The following is a 14,178-nucleotide window of genomic DNA, read 5'->3' as shown; positions in this document are numbered from 1 at the left end:
GTTCACCTTCAAGGTGTATCTCATAGTTTTGGTCTCAACAAAAGAAGGCTGCTTAGAAAGACAAAGGCCCTCACATAAAAAAAAATGTTGAGAGTAGTAAACATCACACCTCTGTTCAAATCAGTTCTAAAAAGTGTGAATCTTGGTTCATTCTTTGAGCTGTTTTTGCACAATCGAATACAATGATATATTGAACTCCATAAAGACGTGTATAAAATTGAATTTATAGGTCTTAGAATTAAATTATAACGTTTTTATATCTGATAATATTGATATTACTGTGAGATGCTCTAAAACAGTAGACTGTTCCCCCTTTCATGTTACAGCAGCTTCAGTATACACCTCCAAATTGTTCTTCTAATGTAATATACAGCATTAAATTCATTGCCAACACCTGCAAGGATCTACACACAAACAACAGATATCCATCAGATGATTCATCAGTGTAACCATTTCTATACCTGTTTTCAGGGTTGTGGGGGCTGCAGCCAATCCCAGCGTGCATTAGATGAGGTAGCTCACCAGCATGTATGGACAGGCAACAGTTTAGATTTTAGTGATTCTTTAAGTTAACTTGCAGGTCTGCAGCACGTGTTGCAATTCTGCAAGCAGAGCAGCTTTATGGTAATTTTTAAAAACAGGATTTGTTGCATCAATCTAGTGAGAACAGTACGATAGATATTCATTTCCTTGAATCTGAAAAATAGCTAAAAGAAGCAGACATTCTCATTTGAGTGTTGGTTCCATAAAAATATGAATAAATGCTAAAAGTGTCAAAAGAGAAAATGTAAGCACAGTTTTACTCCAAAATTAGTCTACTTGGTGGAATGTGCACAAAGACAACCTCAGCTCTGCCACTCCAGCTGATGTCTGCTGCAGCACAAGTGGATTCAGACAAAGCTTGCACCTGTATTCGAGTCTGCAAAGGAGCTCGAGGTCCTTTTACAACATCTACAACAGACTCAAGTTTTCACATCAGCCGCATTTCCATGTTTTTCTACGGCCGTCCTGTTGGAACATTAACCATGAGCGTCTTTAGACGACAGACACTTTTAAACTCCCTCCATCCGCCTGTGACCTGCTGACCCAGACTGACCTTCTGCTTGTTGAGGATCTTCATGGCATAATGCTGTCCCGTTTCTCTGTGCTTCACCAGCATAACACGGCCAAATGAGCCCGTGCCCAGGGTTTTCAACCTCTCAAACTGCTCCAGGCAAGCAGTGTTCTGAACAGACAAAACAAAAATGGTAAGCTGATTTTTGTGAAAATGGGACGGTGAGGCTTGTGTTTTCAGAAGGGATTTTTTTTTTTAAACACACACTATGCTCACAATTACAACACATGCTGTACTATTTATGTTCTTGTACATGAGGGCATGTCCATGTCATAATGCATGTGTCTTCTGTGCAATGTGTAGAAAAACAGGATAAGTTGTTTACAGAATATAACATGTGTGAACTGGATAAACTTTACATGCAGCATACAGAATATTATGATAAATTCCAATCATATTAAAAATACCACATCATGTAAACTTATGGCCTTCTATCCTGACTGACATTTACACAACATTTATGTTTTTAAAAAAATGTAGCCAGACTGTCACATGCCACATGTGTTTTTTTTTTCCCCCACAACAACCTCTGTCTGCATTAAATGTCTTTTTTCCCCCCACTGATCAAAACATAACTTTAAGTCATGTTTGCAGTGAATACAATCAAACCTTTGTGATGGGACTATCTTTATCACTATCATAATAAACTTCATTAGTGCACCGTGGAAGAGAAGCTGTCTCTTACTAAAACAGACTCAGAACAGTGGTTGCTGCATAATGCACACACTTTGGCCAGTCATAAACAAAAAGTGCTTAAAATATTTACAACGAACTAATGTGTCTATATATATATATATTTGTATAATGGTACATGATGCAGAGAAAATGATACACCGCATAAATGAAAGAATACTGATAGAGATCATTCCATATCTTCATCTATGTAAAGCTTATTCTAGTATTAAGCGTTCTAAAATCTAAAATGTCTATACATTATTCATATTGTACATGATATGCAAAGGTACATTCAAATTTACAAATAAAATCTTCACATGAAACCAAATGTTCATTAACTCATTTTGTGGGGTTTTTGTTACAGTTAACTTGAAATCAACAACTTGGACACAAGGAACAATTATATAATACAACTATATCATCACTCTAATGTTTCACTTGAAGCCATTAAACACCAAAGCAGTGCAGTTTGAGCTATTTATTTTATTTCATCATCAAATATGTTAGAAAGAAATAGCTGTTTTTTTTTTATATATAGTTGGAGCTCAAAGAACAGAAAAAACTTGGCATAAACAGTAAATGCATTCTAAAATATGCACAAAATAAAGGCTGATTACAATAAAAAGGACATGTTTTGTGTATTCTATTCCTGTGGTGTGAGATGAACACACACTGACCTGTGCAGGATTCTCCCACTTTTTGAGGAAGTCCTCTTTGGCTTTAGCAAGGAACTCCTTGACTGTGGAAGAGAAAAACCACCAGTGTTTACAGAAGAAAAGGCTTTGAGTGATGTGTGTGTGCACAGAAAGTGAAAGAAACCACAAAATAAACACTACGATACTTCCTGTATCAACTGCATAAAGCTGAGTTAATCAGAGTCCATTGAATGCTGTTTAAATGTGGCTTATATTTGCACTATTTTTTCTAGAATATTTTATTCCAGTGCATGCCTTCCCCTTTGCTGTCATTTCTAGACTTTGTTAGGTACTAAAGTGGAGAATGGCACAAAGTTTGTTTCATGCACAATTAGCTAAAATATGCACACCTCAGTCTGCAAGAACAATGCCAGTTTAAAACTGTGTCAAATCCATATTAAAAATCAAACTACTTATGACAAACACAAAAGGCCCCAAAGAAAACCACACAGACATTCAGGTAACGTCACACAGTTTGTAAGGAAAACCCTGCTCATCCGGTTAAAGTTTAGGTTAATTTTGGTTGTTTTTCATACTAAAGTAAGAATGAAGGGCAGCACATTGTTTCTTCTAAAGGCAAATGAATAAGTTTAAAGATTGCAAAATGTGCTGATATGTTACAGACTGCTCACAAAATAATCCTAAAGGGGACAGGAAAGGAAAACAATTGAAGCAAACTTAAAATTCAATGAACAAATACCAATATTCATTTAAACTTAGTTCATTTTCCTTGGACAGGTCAAAGGCACATTGTGATGTCTGATGAGGGGACTATTAAGAGCCCCCTCTCAGCAACTATTTGCTCTTGATCAAGGCATCGGACCCTCATCCACACAAACAGAGCTGCTCACTGACTGTGATGTGTTTACAGTAAACAGACTTTATGAGCCATTTTTCGCCTCTTTGTTATTTTGGTTATTGAAAGGCACAGTAAAACTGCAATGGAGTATACACACTCTGATAATATGTGTACAATATCCAGCCCTATGCATGGCCATTCATATGCCTCACTTATGTTACAAATGACTAAATCTGTATATAATAGATCTCATGGTAAAAACAAAAGCCCTAATAAATCCCCGCTCCAAAAAATACACCAGAAGCCTCAGACATCAGCATACTTGCATCCTTCTACATTACCTCCACTGGACCTACAGACCAGCAGACACAATCAGAGCAGCTCAGCCAAACCTGCAGACCTTCATGGGTCCACCAACCAAAATAGTTCCCACGTTTGCACACACAGTTTCAACAGCATCTCTTTCCAAAGAGCAACAGGCACACAGTGTTTGGGAAAATATCTGACACATAGCTTGTTGTGATCTCGCCAAGATTTGAGTACAAGAGGATGTGAAGATGCCAAGATCCTTGCAGCTTACAATCGCTGTTGGCTATTTTGTAGCTCGTAAAGTGATTTGGATCTGGAAACCAGCACTACATCCTGCCTCAACCTACCTTTGCATGCCCTGGATGGGCTAGAAAACGTCCTGTAACATAGTGAACACTACTACTGAGCCTCATTTTTAGAGATCCTTACATTTTTATCTATGTTGTGCTCCTGAAGTGAAATGTAGCTGCGTGATTTGGGTTCTTGGGTGCTCGCATGGCACAAGCTAAATCGTTTTACATCAAGGACTTGACTTAAATTAGAAGGAACAGGCCGCTGTACGGTGTGTTGTGTGAAGCTAGCAGAACCTGCTGTGCCACATCGTTTTAGGTCATTACATGAGGCTGTAGCAGAGCAGGTACCGATCGGGAGGGATGTGTTCAGGCGACGGTACCCACCGCTTTCCATCTCGCTGCCCTTCCTGGCCGTGGGCGCGTTGCCCATGATGACAACCTGTCAACGGTCGATCCGTGGCTTTCTGGCCGCCCCGCAGCCTTCTCAAGCCGGTCTAATCTCGATTAGGTCTGGACGGTATTTCCTAAATCCAGCAGCACCGAGCGTTAACTCCGAGGTCTTGGTCTTTAATAGCCCGACAGCTGCTGCTGCTGATGCTGCTGATGCGGTGCCACGGCGAGAGACGGGATAGTGGAGCGGGGCGAACTCACTCCGCGGTCACCAGCAACCTGCGACCGATATTGAGGTTAAATCCACGGGGAGCTACCGCTGAGGTATCTCGGTCACTGGGGCTTCACCGGACCGACAGGCCGAGCTCGGCGCAGTTGGCCTGAACACGGAGGATCCAGTCTTCGCCTGTCCCTCCTTGCAGCCCCCGCCGAACGAGCCCCCCCACCCCGGCTCCCCACCTCTCCCCAGCCCAAAAAAAAAAAAACAAAAAAACAACGATACCACAGGCGGGGATGCAATATTCTCAGTCGGAAGCCTTCCACGTTTCGTTACCGAACCCAGCTGTTAAAAATTCAACCTCGGCGGGGTCCGACAACGACGGGAATTCACCCAAATCAACATTGGCCCCCCGTAGCCTCGGAGACGAGCGAGATGACGGAACTACAGCCGAGTGACCGTCCCGCCCACTCGCCAGAGCCCGGGTTGATTGACAAGATGAGGCTCGCCTGCTGATTGGCTACCCCTCAACGGCGGTGTCCCACGGAGCGCTTTGATTGGCTCGTCGCGTTCCATCAACGGCGGCAGCGTCCTACCGCCCTGCACAAAACGAGCGTCACCGATTATTTTCCTCCCGACGACGTACGCGCCCACTTTCTCCGGTCTCCGTCCTCCATTGGCTTGATGCGAGTGAACCGTGGGAATCTCGGTGAAGGCGAGGACGTCCATTGGCTGTCAGCAGGGATTGACAGAAAATTGCCCCCCCCTACAGTAGCAAAAAAAAAAAGCCCCCCCCCTCCCGCCGCCGCCAAGCGACTGATACACGTTTGGCTAAGTGACGTCAACCGCGAGCTATTTTTAGAAATGTTGGTCAGAATTTAACGCACGCGCGGCGCGGTCTGGCTGGCAGGACTTCTAAACATTTCGCAGACTGTCGTGCTTTGGAAGAATATTTAGTAGGAAATTAATCTCAGGAACATACAAGATTTTTTATTTTTTTTAAACAATCGGTGCAGGATGAAAACAGACTGTGTCCGTCCGTCAGTCACAACCCTGCAGCTGCTTCTCTGCATCCTCGCCCCAGCACCTGGATCACCTATGGGGTGAGCCTAGCGGATGACCAAGGGCCCTTTATTATCATCCGCATACTCAAAAGCCACATTTTCACATAGATTTGCATCGGAATATCTCATTTTAATAATAATTTGAGCTGGTAAAAAACACATAAAAAAAAAATAAAAATCACCTACGGTATGAACCAACACACATTCTATAAATAGGAGCTCCCTCAGCTTCTGCAGAGTCTAACAGCATCATATTAAGGCTCTGCAGCCACCAAAAGGGGCCCAAACAACCAAATTACTCCTGCTGTTTGTTTATGTGACATCTCAGTCAATTCTAACAATTATTATTCAAGCTTTGCAGTTGTTGCCAGACGTATGTAGTGGGATGCCAGTCTTATTTTTCTGGAACATCTGGTTTTTAAAAGTGATCTTGGGCTGCAACCAGCTTGTTGTAGTTATCAGCAATTGTCACAATTAATCTTATGCCATTAAATACATGCAGAAAATTGTAAACAAAAATGCCCATTATGTAAACACAGCGTGATGGCTTGTTTTCTATCACAGTGATGCAAAACAGACAAGATTTGAAAAGCAAAGAAACGCTTGGCATTTTAACAGACTCCAATCATCAGTTGTGACAACTGATAGACTAATGATTTGAGCACTGCTACATGCTGCTACTCGTGGATGGACGATGCTGCATATGGATTTTAGTGCCAAATATGAAGATGTACGCAACAGACTCCGGCACAGCGCAGACATGTGAGAAGCAGACAGAGGTAACAGATGGATGGATGGGGGAGTTAGTCCCTTCAACTAAGATAAAATGGGTGAGAGCAGACAAGCTCCCCCCCCTCCTCCTCCCCTTTGCGCTGCAGTTGCCTAGCAACGTGAGGCTAGAGTAAAAATGGTGGAGTGATGCTGCTGCATTTTATGAATGAAATTGGAAAAAAGAAAGGAGCCAGAGAAGGGAGGGCGAAGAGTGGGCCGATGCGCACACACACACACGTGCTGAGTCTCCCTGCTGCTGCTGCTGCTTCCTCACCAGTCAGGGTGAAAAGCAGCCATAAGTAAAATACAGTGATTACCAAAAGGCAGCACAATGTCAGCAAAACAAACTTTATTAATCCAATCACTGTCGTTACAAATACTGAGGCAGAGAATATATAGTAAGTACAAAATGAAAAGTTGCCCTCTCGTTTTGAGGACAAAATAAGCGCTGGGAAAACATTATTTACAGTAAATGATCCACACAACATGAGTGCAACATGGCATTCATTTCTCCTTTACCTACATGTGTTGTGCATACTCACAGACAGGCATTTTATGGAACATATCAGAGTTTGTGAATTGGAGAATGGTCAAAGAAGCATGTTCATAGTAACATGGATAGCCATGGGGCTAAACTTGTGACTACATGGTTGTACTCTGAATAAGCTTTGAGCTAACAGTGAATAAAGCTAATTCTTAGCCACAGGCTCCTGAACATGGCCCATATTTTCAACTCAAGATCTGCATCCACAGGTAAGCATCACATGAGACAAACAACGAGAACAATGAAGTGCTTTACAACAAGAAGCTACTGCCACATGTATTCTGACATACAGAGCACTGCCTGAGGCTTTGATCTGAGCTGAAGAGGACAAAATGACCAGCACAGCATGGTTACCCAAAAATCAGTGCATGAGTATGACTTGTAAGTCTGAGAGCTGAGGGATACGATGATCCTGTCCCCACCCTGATGACTCAAATTTTTCACTAGCCCAGCTTGAACATTATCTAAAACTGAGATATGATAAATTAAGGCAATTCTGGCTGTGCAGATCTATGAGTGTGTTTAAAAAAAAAAAAAAAAGTGAAAGTTGGTAGCAATTCCAGACCCGTCCCATTTTTGTTGGCTGTAGAAAAATAAAGTCCCCGCTGCCATGTCCGTGCTTCCTGTTAATGTCCTCATGTTTTATATACATCCACTTCTTCCTTGTCCAAATGTGTGTTTGCTATATAGGTGAATAGAGATAAGAAGAGCTTCTGGTCCTTTATATTAATCTGGTGACTCTTACATGCAGTCCATGGAGTTGTCCGGCATCAGTCCAAGAGGCGGCATCTTTCCCGGTATACAGGACGGAGGGAGCATGCCGCTGATGTTGGGGGACGGGTCGACGTTCTCGCTGTCTTCCATCTTGTCCGCTGAGCCCTCCCAGTTGATATGGAATCGAGTGACACGGGGGTTAGAGGCCAAAATATTCCTCTGGAGCTACAATGATTGAAGTAAAACCAGTGAATTAGTAGAATTAGGGTCCACTGCTATGTGTAAATAGTAAACAGGGGAACCAATAAACACTATTCAGATTGTACATTTGGTTTGGTTGAATGTCTAACGTCGACTTGTTGAATTTTATGTCTCAAAATAAGACAACAGGGACCCTTCCAATCAAAGTAATTCTATCAGTGGAGTATTCCGCTATTGCATGCTGCTATAGAACATAGCCTTGTACTGGGCTCACTCATTAACAGCATGAGAAGCAGTACTTTTCTCTAACAAAAAGGCTGAGGGAAATGGCTGTGTGCAGGCACAGAGATGGTAGGGTTAATCAGAGGTACATATGTCAGATCAGCCAGGTAGTCCTCAGTCTTATCTCTTCACAAGAAAGAAAATCACAGTCTCAAAACACTTAGGATAAAGCAAAATATCTACATTATGTTGCTTCTCCAAGTGTGACACACAGGCTCATTTTCCCCCTTGTGGACATTCATGAACTGTGAAGTATTTATGGAAGTGTATTCTGCCCTCTGGATGTAAGGGGCAGTAACAAAAGTGAAGACTTTGAAATACTGACACTACGTTTACTAAACCCCCATTTATCCACCATTTGTTGTAATTGGTAAAAACACCAACTCATATAGGTAAGCAGCTTGTTAAATACTTTTACCATAGTGTAAACTCTCAAAATTGCATTTGTACTAATATACACAAGAGTACACAAAAAAAACCTACTGTATAAACAAATTCAGTTTACTGCTCACCACCTTTCAATGGAACCAAGTGCATTATGCTTTAATCCGGATTGAAAACAAAGGTGATCATTTAAAGCCAATGTTTTTGTCTCGATAAAATGAAATCCCTTATCACTTTTTTTTTTTTTCATTAAATAATGGGAGTTTCTAAAAATGTTCCTCAGGTCTCTCTCTCTCTTTTTTTTTTAATGCTTGTTGGCATAGACTACACCCAAACACTTTCATTTAGTGGAACAACATTAACTCACGAAAGCTGCAACTTGGTATTGTCATCACACAAAAACATAACACTATATTACTACAAATACTTTCCATTTAAATGTGGCGATAAATAAATAAGCAAACCAACATACAGAGGTTAAAGATGGATCCTGGTCACGTGCATACAAACAAGTACTTTTTCTAAGTACGCCTAAAATATAAATCAAACAGAAAGCACATTCAAGACCATTTTTTTTGGTTAACTTCTGTTCCACAGCATTCTGCATCAGCTTTTCATAAACTCTGAAACACAAAGCTGAGTTTTTTTAAAGTATGTATTAAAAGCTAAATGTTTATCTACCCCTGATCTGGACAGTAGAATTAGAACAGTATTTCAAAAAAATAAAGAAAACTATTTTTGTTAGCATCCAGCAATTTCAGCTCTCATGCAGCTTTACCTGCAAACAACATTCAGCTCTATCTCACCAGCACAGTGGCATAAACTCATTTAAGTTAGGAAACAAACTAAAAACACCAGTGTTGTGTGCCAGCTTTTTAGTGAAAATACACTTAAGTTGACTTTATGTTGAATTTCTAGTATAACTAAAAGGCAGTATATACTAACTTTAAAACTTCATCTTGGATTAATACACATTTCAATAAAATCTTGCTACATATGTTAAAATGATAAAATGCACTTATGTTGTTTATAAAATGATAACATGAAGACTAAAGACAAAAACAATAAGCTATATAAACTCCTAATGATTCCATTTATACTTCCTTCTTGATGCTGCTGCTTTAAGTGTAAATTTCAGAGCACCAGAGGGCAGCAGAAAACTGCATATTTCAATAGATGGGTTTTTGTTTTTTTTCTTTAAATATAGCTGCACTTTATGTTTCAGCCGACATCTTTTGAAAAGACAATAAGATGAGGCATCGTGATCACTTTTGTGACTCCGTCCAATAAACAGACAGAAGTTAACGCTTCTGTCCATTAAACCAGTTTCTGTCACCTGAGTACTTGTGTGCGTTACCTGAGTGTAGTCTGGTTTGAGAGGTGGGTTTTCCCGCAATTCAGGGTCTGTGTACTCATTGTTGACGTAGTAACCGATGCGGATGAACTCCTGTCCACGGTAGGTGCAGGTTATGAGGACGACAGTCACTCCTACAGCGTCGCTCTCTGGAATCAGCCCCGTGTTAGGAGCGTCAGCCTAATGACGTAGATGAACACGCGAGATGAAGGAATCAGATCAAACCACAGCAATCATGCCATTAATGCAAGTATAATGATACAACAATACAGGGATTTAAAATAAATCATGTGCATTTATATTATTTTCAGCATCCAAAGTGCTTTTATTCTTGAAACACCAGATGGTGCGACTTGAACACATCATCAGTGATGAACTCAGGGTCATGGGGTGTTTCAGCTTTCAGATCATAACACTTGATCATCAGGGCGGCACATCTGGGGTCGATCAGTCCCCGGCCTCTGTTCAACTGGGACGCTACTGATCATCTGTCTGGATTCCATTCTGTATTCCAGCTGTAATATAAAAAGCTTACCAAGAGAACTCACCTGGAACACAAACATGTGCCTGCCAGCTGGTACCGGGCCAACCAAAACAGAGTCCAGAACTTGGTCGTATTCCTCGCTCTCAGCTGAACCCACATAGATGATCTTCCATTCCAGATCTGACAGCACACACGGGAAGACTTTTCTTAAAATGTGTAGTTCAGATGTGTGATTGATGTCAGTTATACACATAGACACTGTGCCTGGAGGTATCAAAGCAATCACAGTGTGTTTTTTGTTTTTTTTTAAAAAATACATATTTGAAAAACATCAAATGGACATTTTCAACCACACCACTCAGATTAATTTTAATTGTCTACAACAGATCATCATCTCTGGTATATTTCCAGTGCATGATTGCTGTTCTCACACCTCTGCAATTTACAGAAGCATTCAAAATCAAAATGAGTCTTATGATGAAAGAATGTCCATAGAGAGAGTGAAAAAAACAAACTGTCTTAGTTATATTTAAGGAACCATTTTGAAAATAGTTCCTTAGATGCTGTCATTCTAACAGCCTCAAATTTCAATGCACAAAAATGTCACAAATATCTTCAAAATAATCCGGGCAAATCAGAGATAATTGAGCAGAAACAAACACATATTTTAAACTACCTGAATGGTTATACACCTCATGTTTTCCAGTCAAAAGCAAGAACAAATGTACTTTCAAAATTTTGCCAGCGGAAATGTAGGAAATACGAGAACATGAAACTCATTTTTAACTGCCTGAGAATAATTTGACTGTCAGCAAAGTAAAAACAAACAAACAAACAAACAGATAAAAGCACATAATAACTAATAATAAACAATAAAATAAATATACTAGTTCTTCAGGAGGCAAGCATTAACAATAAAATAACAACGAGCAGTTTTATTCTTAAAACTTACAAGGCCATGTTGCCAGGATTCATACCAGACACTGCGGTTTAAACTGATGTCTTAAACTACGAAAACAAATAAATATGTCGGAGAACAAGCATGTTTTATGCTTTCATTACTTCACTCTGTATTTATTTAAGTGGATGGCACTCAATATTTTCACTGAACACATGCTAGCGCTTCCCTGTGGTTTCTCCCCGCCGTTCGCGGCAACTCTTAGTGCTTGTTTGTTGCTACAGTAACACAGCGTAATCAGCCAATCAGCTTCTCGTAAAAAGCTACATAGAACCTCTACTAGCCAATCACTGCAGGCGGGAGGCGGGGCTTACAGCACAAACGCGCCAGCGCCAATTTTCAACAACTTGCCAAATGATATATCACCAAACAGGCCGAACGACAGCTAATATCAGAATTTTAGCGAACAAAATAACGTGCCGGTCAGTTACTTTGGCTGCGCCACATTTACCTGCAGTGAAGCGGACAATTAAGCAGATGCAGCAGCTGTTCACAAGCTAGCACACAACAAAGAGTAGTTTAACTGCCAGTACACGCTAGCTGAATACAATACCCACCTTCTGGCAAGTCCTCCATGCATTCAAACGTTATTTCAAACTGAAACGGATTTCCAAATGGGCTCGGGTTGTCCAGAACGGCGACATTTAACACTTGAACCTTGGCCATGGCAGTGTGTTCAGAGGCAAGCTGGAAAACCAATTTCTTCAGTGAACTGAGTTTAACGAGTCGCTCCGCCCGGTTCTACCGTCGTGTTCCCGGACTGGTTCACACGCTCCGAAAGCTGCCTGTCTCCGAGGATGCAGGTTAAAGTTTGACTCTTTTATTCTCCAACAACACCAACATGTCCCGGCGGCGGCTCGGCGAGAGGAAGCTCGTCCCTTTTCACTTCTTCTGATGAGATTTATGGCAGACTGGACGCGGCAGAGGCGTGTTGCTGCCCCCACAGGTCAATTGTGGAACTGCGCGAACATATAATAAAGTGTAACTCTTTTTTTTTTTAAACCAGATTTTGATTCGAAAGCAATATTGTGTAACATAAGAAAAGCGCCTAATAGAAAGATCAATAATATATAAAGGTTAGTAAGCTAAAATAAGACTAAAATAGAAAAAGTAAAAAGTTGTACCGGCAATGATTCTGAGGTATTAATGTCACAGCCTTTTGTGAAAATTGCACATGAATATGAACCATTGCATTTGAAAACAAAATATTGCACATTAGATTGACATTTTGTACTTTAAAATGAAATTTGACACAAGAAATGAACATTTTGCGCTTGAAGATAAAATATTGCATATGATACTGAAACTAATACGGCACAAACGATTGAGAAACGCAATAATACAACTAGTATGTGCATACAGTGAGTACTGATAAAGCGGGACACATATTGAAATTTGTCTTGTGGAACAATTTACAGAATCATTCTAAAGCCTCAGCTGAAAAACAGTGTAGAATATGAGTGCTGATGGGAATTTTAAGAACCTCAAAAACAGTTCATTTGGGTCCCTAAAACAATAAATATTGCATAATCCCTAAAATGTTTTAGTAAAGTTATATGTATGTATATAGTTATATTATACAGATTATATATTTCTACACAAATTATAGTTTAATCTGTCATCATCTTTGTCATTAACTATGACCAGAAAATACAAATTATAGTAAACTGATTTCAGCATGACAGAAAAATCACTGTGAAGGAACTTAATTAAAAAAAAGAAGAAGAAGAAGAAAAAGACAATATTTCAGATTTGGTTCAGTTTATTTGATTTGACACTGTTACTCCCTTTTGCCTGTTTTTTTTTTTTTTTTACTGATAATTCAGATCTGAGATTTGAAGTTCTGACAACCTTAATCGCTAAACGTGTGTAAGTTTTATATAAGATTAACTTGTGTACTGAACTTTCACACTGTAATCTGCAGAATGGCATCTAAATGAAACACTTTATTCAATTTAGTTTTACTAATGTGGACATCCATGCACTGTGTACTGCTGCACCATCTCATCCAGGCCTGAGCAGGTAGTATTGTACATCGGCGTTTTACACTCTGCTGCTGTCGGCCAGTACTCGATCCAGGTTCTCTCCCCGAGCACGTACTGATACCTGAGTTAAACATGGAAACGGTTAAATTGTGTAATTGCTGACAATATTACAAAAAGAGGAAACGCATCAGTTAACACACGATAAACTTACGATCGACTCTGTTCATCTTTGTAAATATCTTTGGCCATCCCCATGATGAGGTAGGTTTTACGTCTCCAGAGATCTAAAGCCACTCTGCAGTGTCGATAACTCAGGAATGGACGCAGCTTACCCTGAGGACCCACATCATAGCTTCCTGGAGTCAAAATAGAGCAGAACAGAGAAAAGATACTTCATGTTTTTTGGGGGGTTTTTTTGTAACTCTAAGCTGATCATTTGTGCCGTTTATAGAAACACTATTTATAACGAGACAAAGATCCAGCTGTTTAAGAAACATGAGATACCCTTCTGTTTCCTGAACAGTTGGACCTGTCTTGAGCAATGCATATTGATTGCTCACTAATTACTTTAGTGAATACAACCATAACTGCGAAAAATGATAAACAGCGCTCCAAAAATAGTGTTTTACTGGTGTAAAACTGTACCTTTTGTTTAAAGATATGACTTTCAGTGCAATGAGTAAAGTTCAGAAACATGACTTTTGGATTTTTCTCAGTCAAATCTTGTGCAACATTAGTTTCAGTGTCACGTGAAATATTTCAATTTCATGTGTAATATCTCATTAAAATGTGCAATATTATTTTGTTACTTCAGTATCATTACCAGCATTGCTTCTTACTTTTCTGCTCCGGTTTAAATTAGCTCACTTACTTTTACCAAATGCGCTGTACCTATTACTGTTCTATTAAGCGCTGTTATCTGATAGACAGAGATAGATGGATACT

General features: G+C 40.1%; 3 protein-coding genes across 3 annotated transcripts in view; all 3 read right to left on the bottom strand.

The window, feature by feature from the left end:
* prkacab (protein kinase, cAMP-dependent, catalytic, alpha, genome duplicate b) overlaps positions 1–4,692 on the bottom strand; it is a 14,216-nt gene extending 9,524 nt beyond the window's left edge. The window contains exons 1-3 of the mRNA XM_008304500.1: positions 4,270–4,692; positions 2,467–2,528; positions 1,097–1,225 (exon numbers count right to left, since the gene is read on the bottom strand). Coding sequence (XP_008302722.1) covers positions 1,097–1,225; positions 2,467–2,528; positions 4,270–4,315 — 237 coding nt within the window. The 5' untranslated portion in view covers positions 4,316–4,692. The remainder of the gene's footprint in view (positions 1–1,096; positions 1,226–2,466; positions 2,529–4,269) is intronic.
* A 1,967-nt stretch (positions 4,693–6,659) lies between these two features.
* asf1bb (anti-silencing function 1Bb histone chaperone) lies at positions 6,660–12,126 on the bottom strand. Its single transcript, XM_008304499.1, has 4 exons — positions 11,806–12,126; positions 10,355–10,470; positions 9,810–9,986; positions 6,660–7,810 (listed from the first exon to the last, which is right to left on the bottom strand). Exons 1-4 carry the CDS (start codon positions 11,912–11,914, stop codon positions 7,613–7,615), a joined length of 600 nt encoding a protein of 199 aa, XP_008302721.1. The 5' UTR covers positions 11,915–12,126; the 3' UTR covers positions 6,660–7,612.
* Positions 12,127–12,992: 866 nt separating this feature from the next.
* The window catches only part of LOC103374418 (complement C3-like), a 15,554-nt gene continuing 14,368 nt past the window's right edge, over positions 12,993–14,178 (bottom strand). Inside the window, exons 24-25 of the mRNA XM_008304506.1 lie at positions 13,445–13,589; positions 12,993–13,354 (exon numbers count right to left, since the gene is read on the bottom strand). Coding sequence (XP_008302728.1) covers positions 13,213–13,354; positions 13,445–13,589 — 287 coding nt within the window. The 3' untranslated portion in view covers positions 12,993–13,212. The remainder of the gene's footprint in view (positions 13,355–13,444; positions 13,590–14,178) is intronic.

Source organism: Stegastes partitus, unplaced genomic scaffold, assembly GCF_000690725.1.
Source record: "Stegastes partitus isolate 25-593 unplaced genomic scaffold, Stegastes_partitus-1.0.2 Scaffold2242, whole genome shotgun sequence".
NCBI lineage: Eukaryota > Metazoa > Chordata > Actinopteri > Pomacentridae > Stegastes > Stegastes partitus.
The sequence above is the reverse complement of the archived record's forward strand: the minus strand, read 5'-3'. Positions and strand labels throughout refer to the sequence as shown.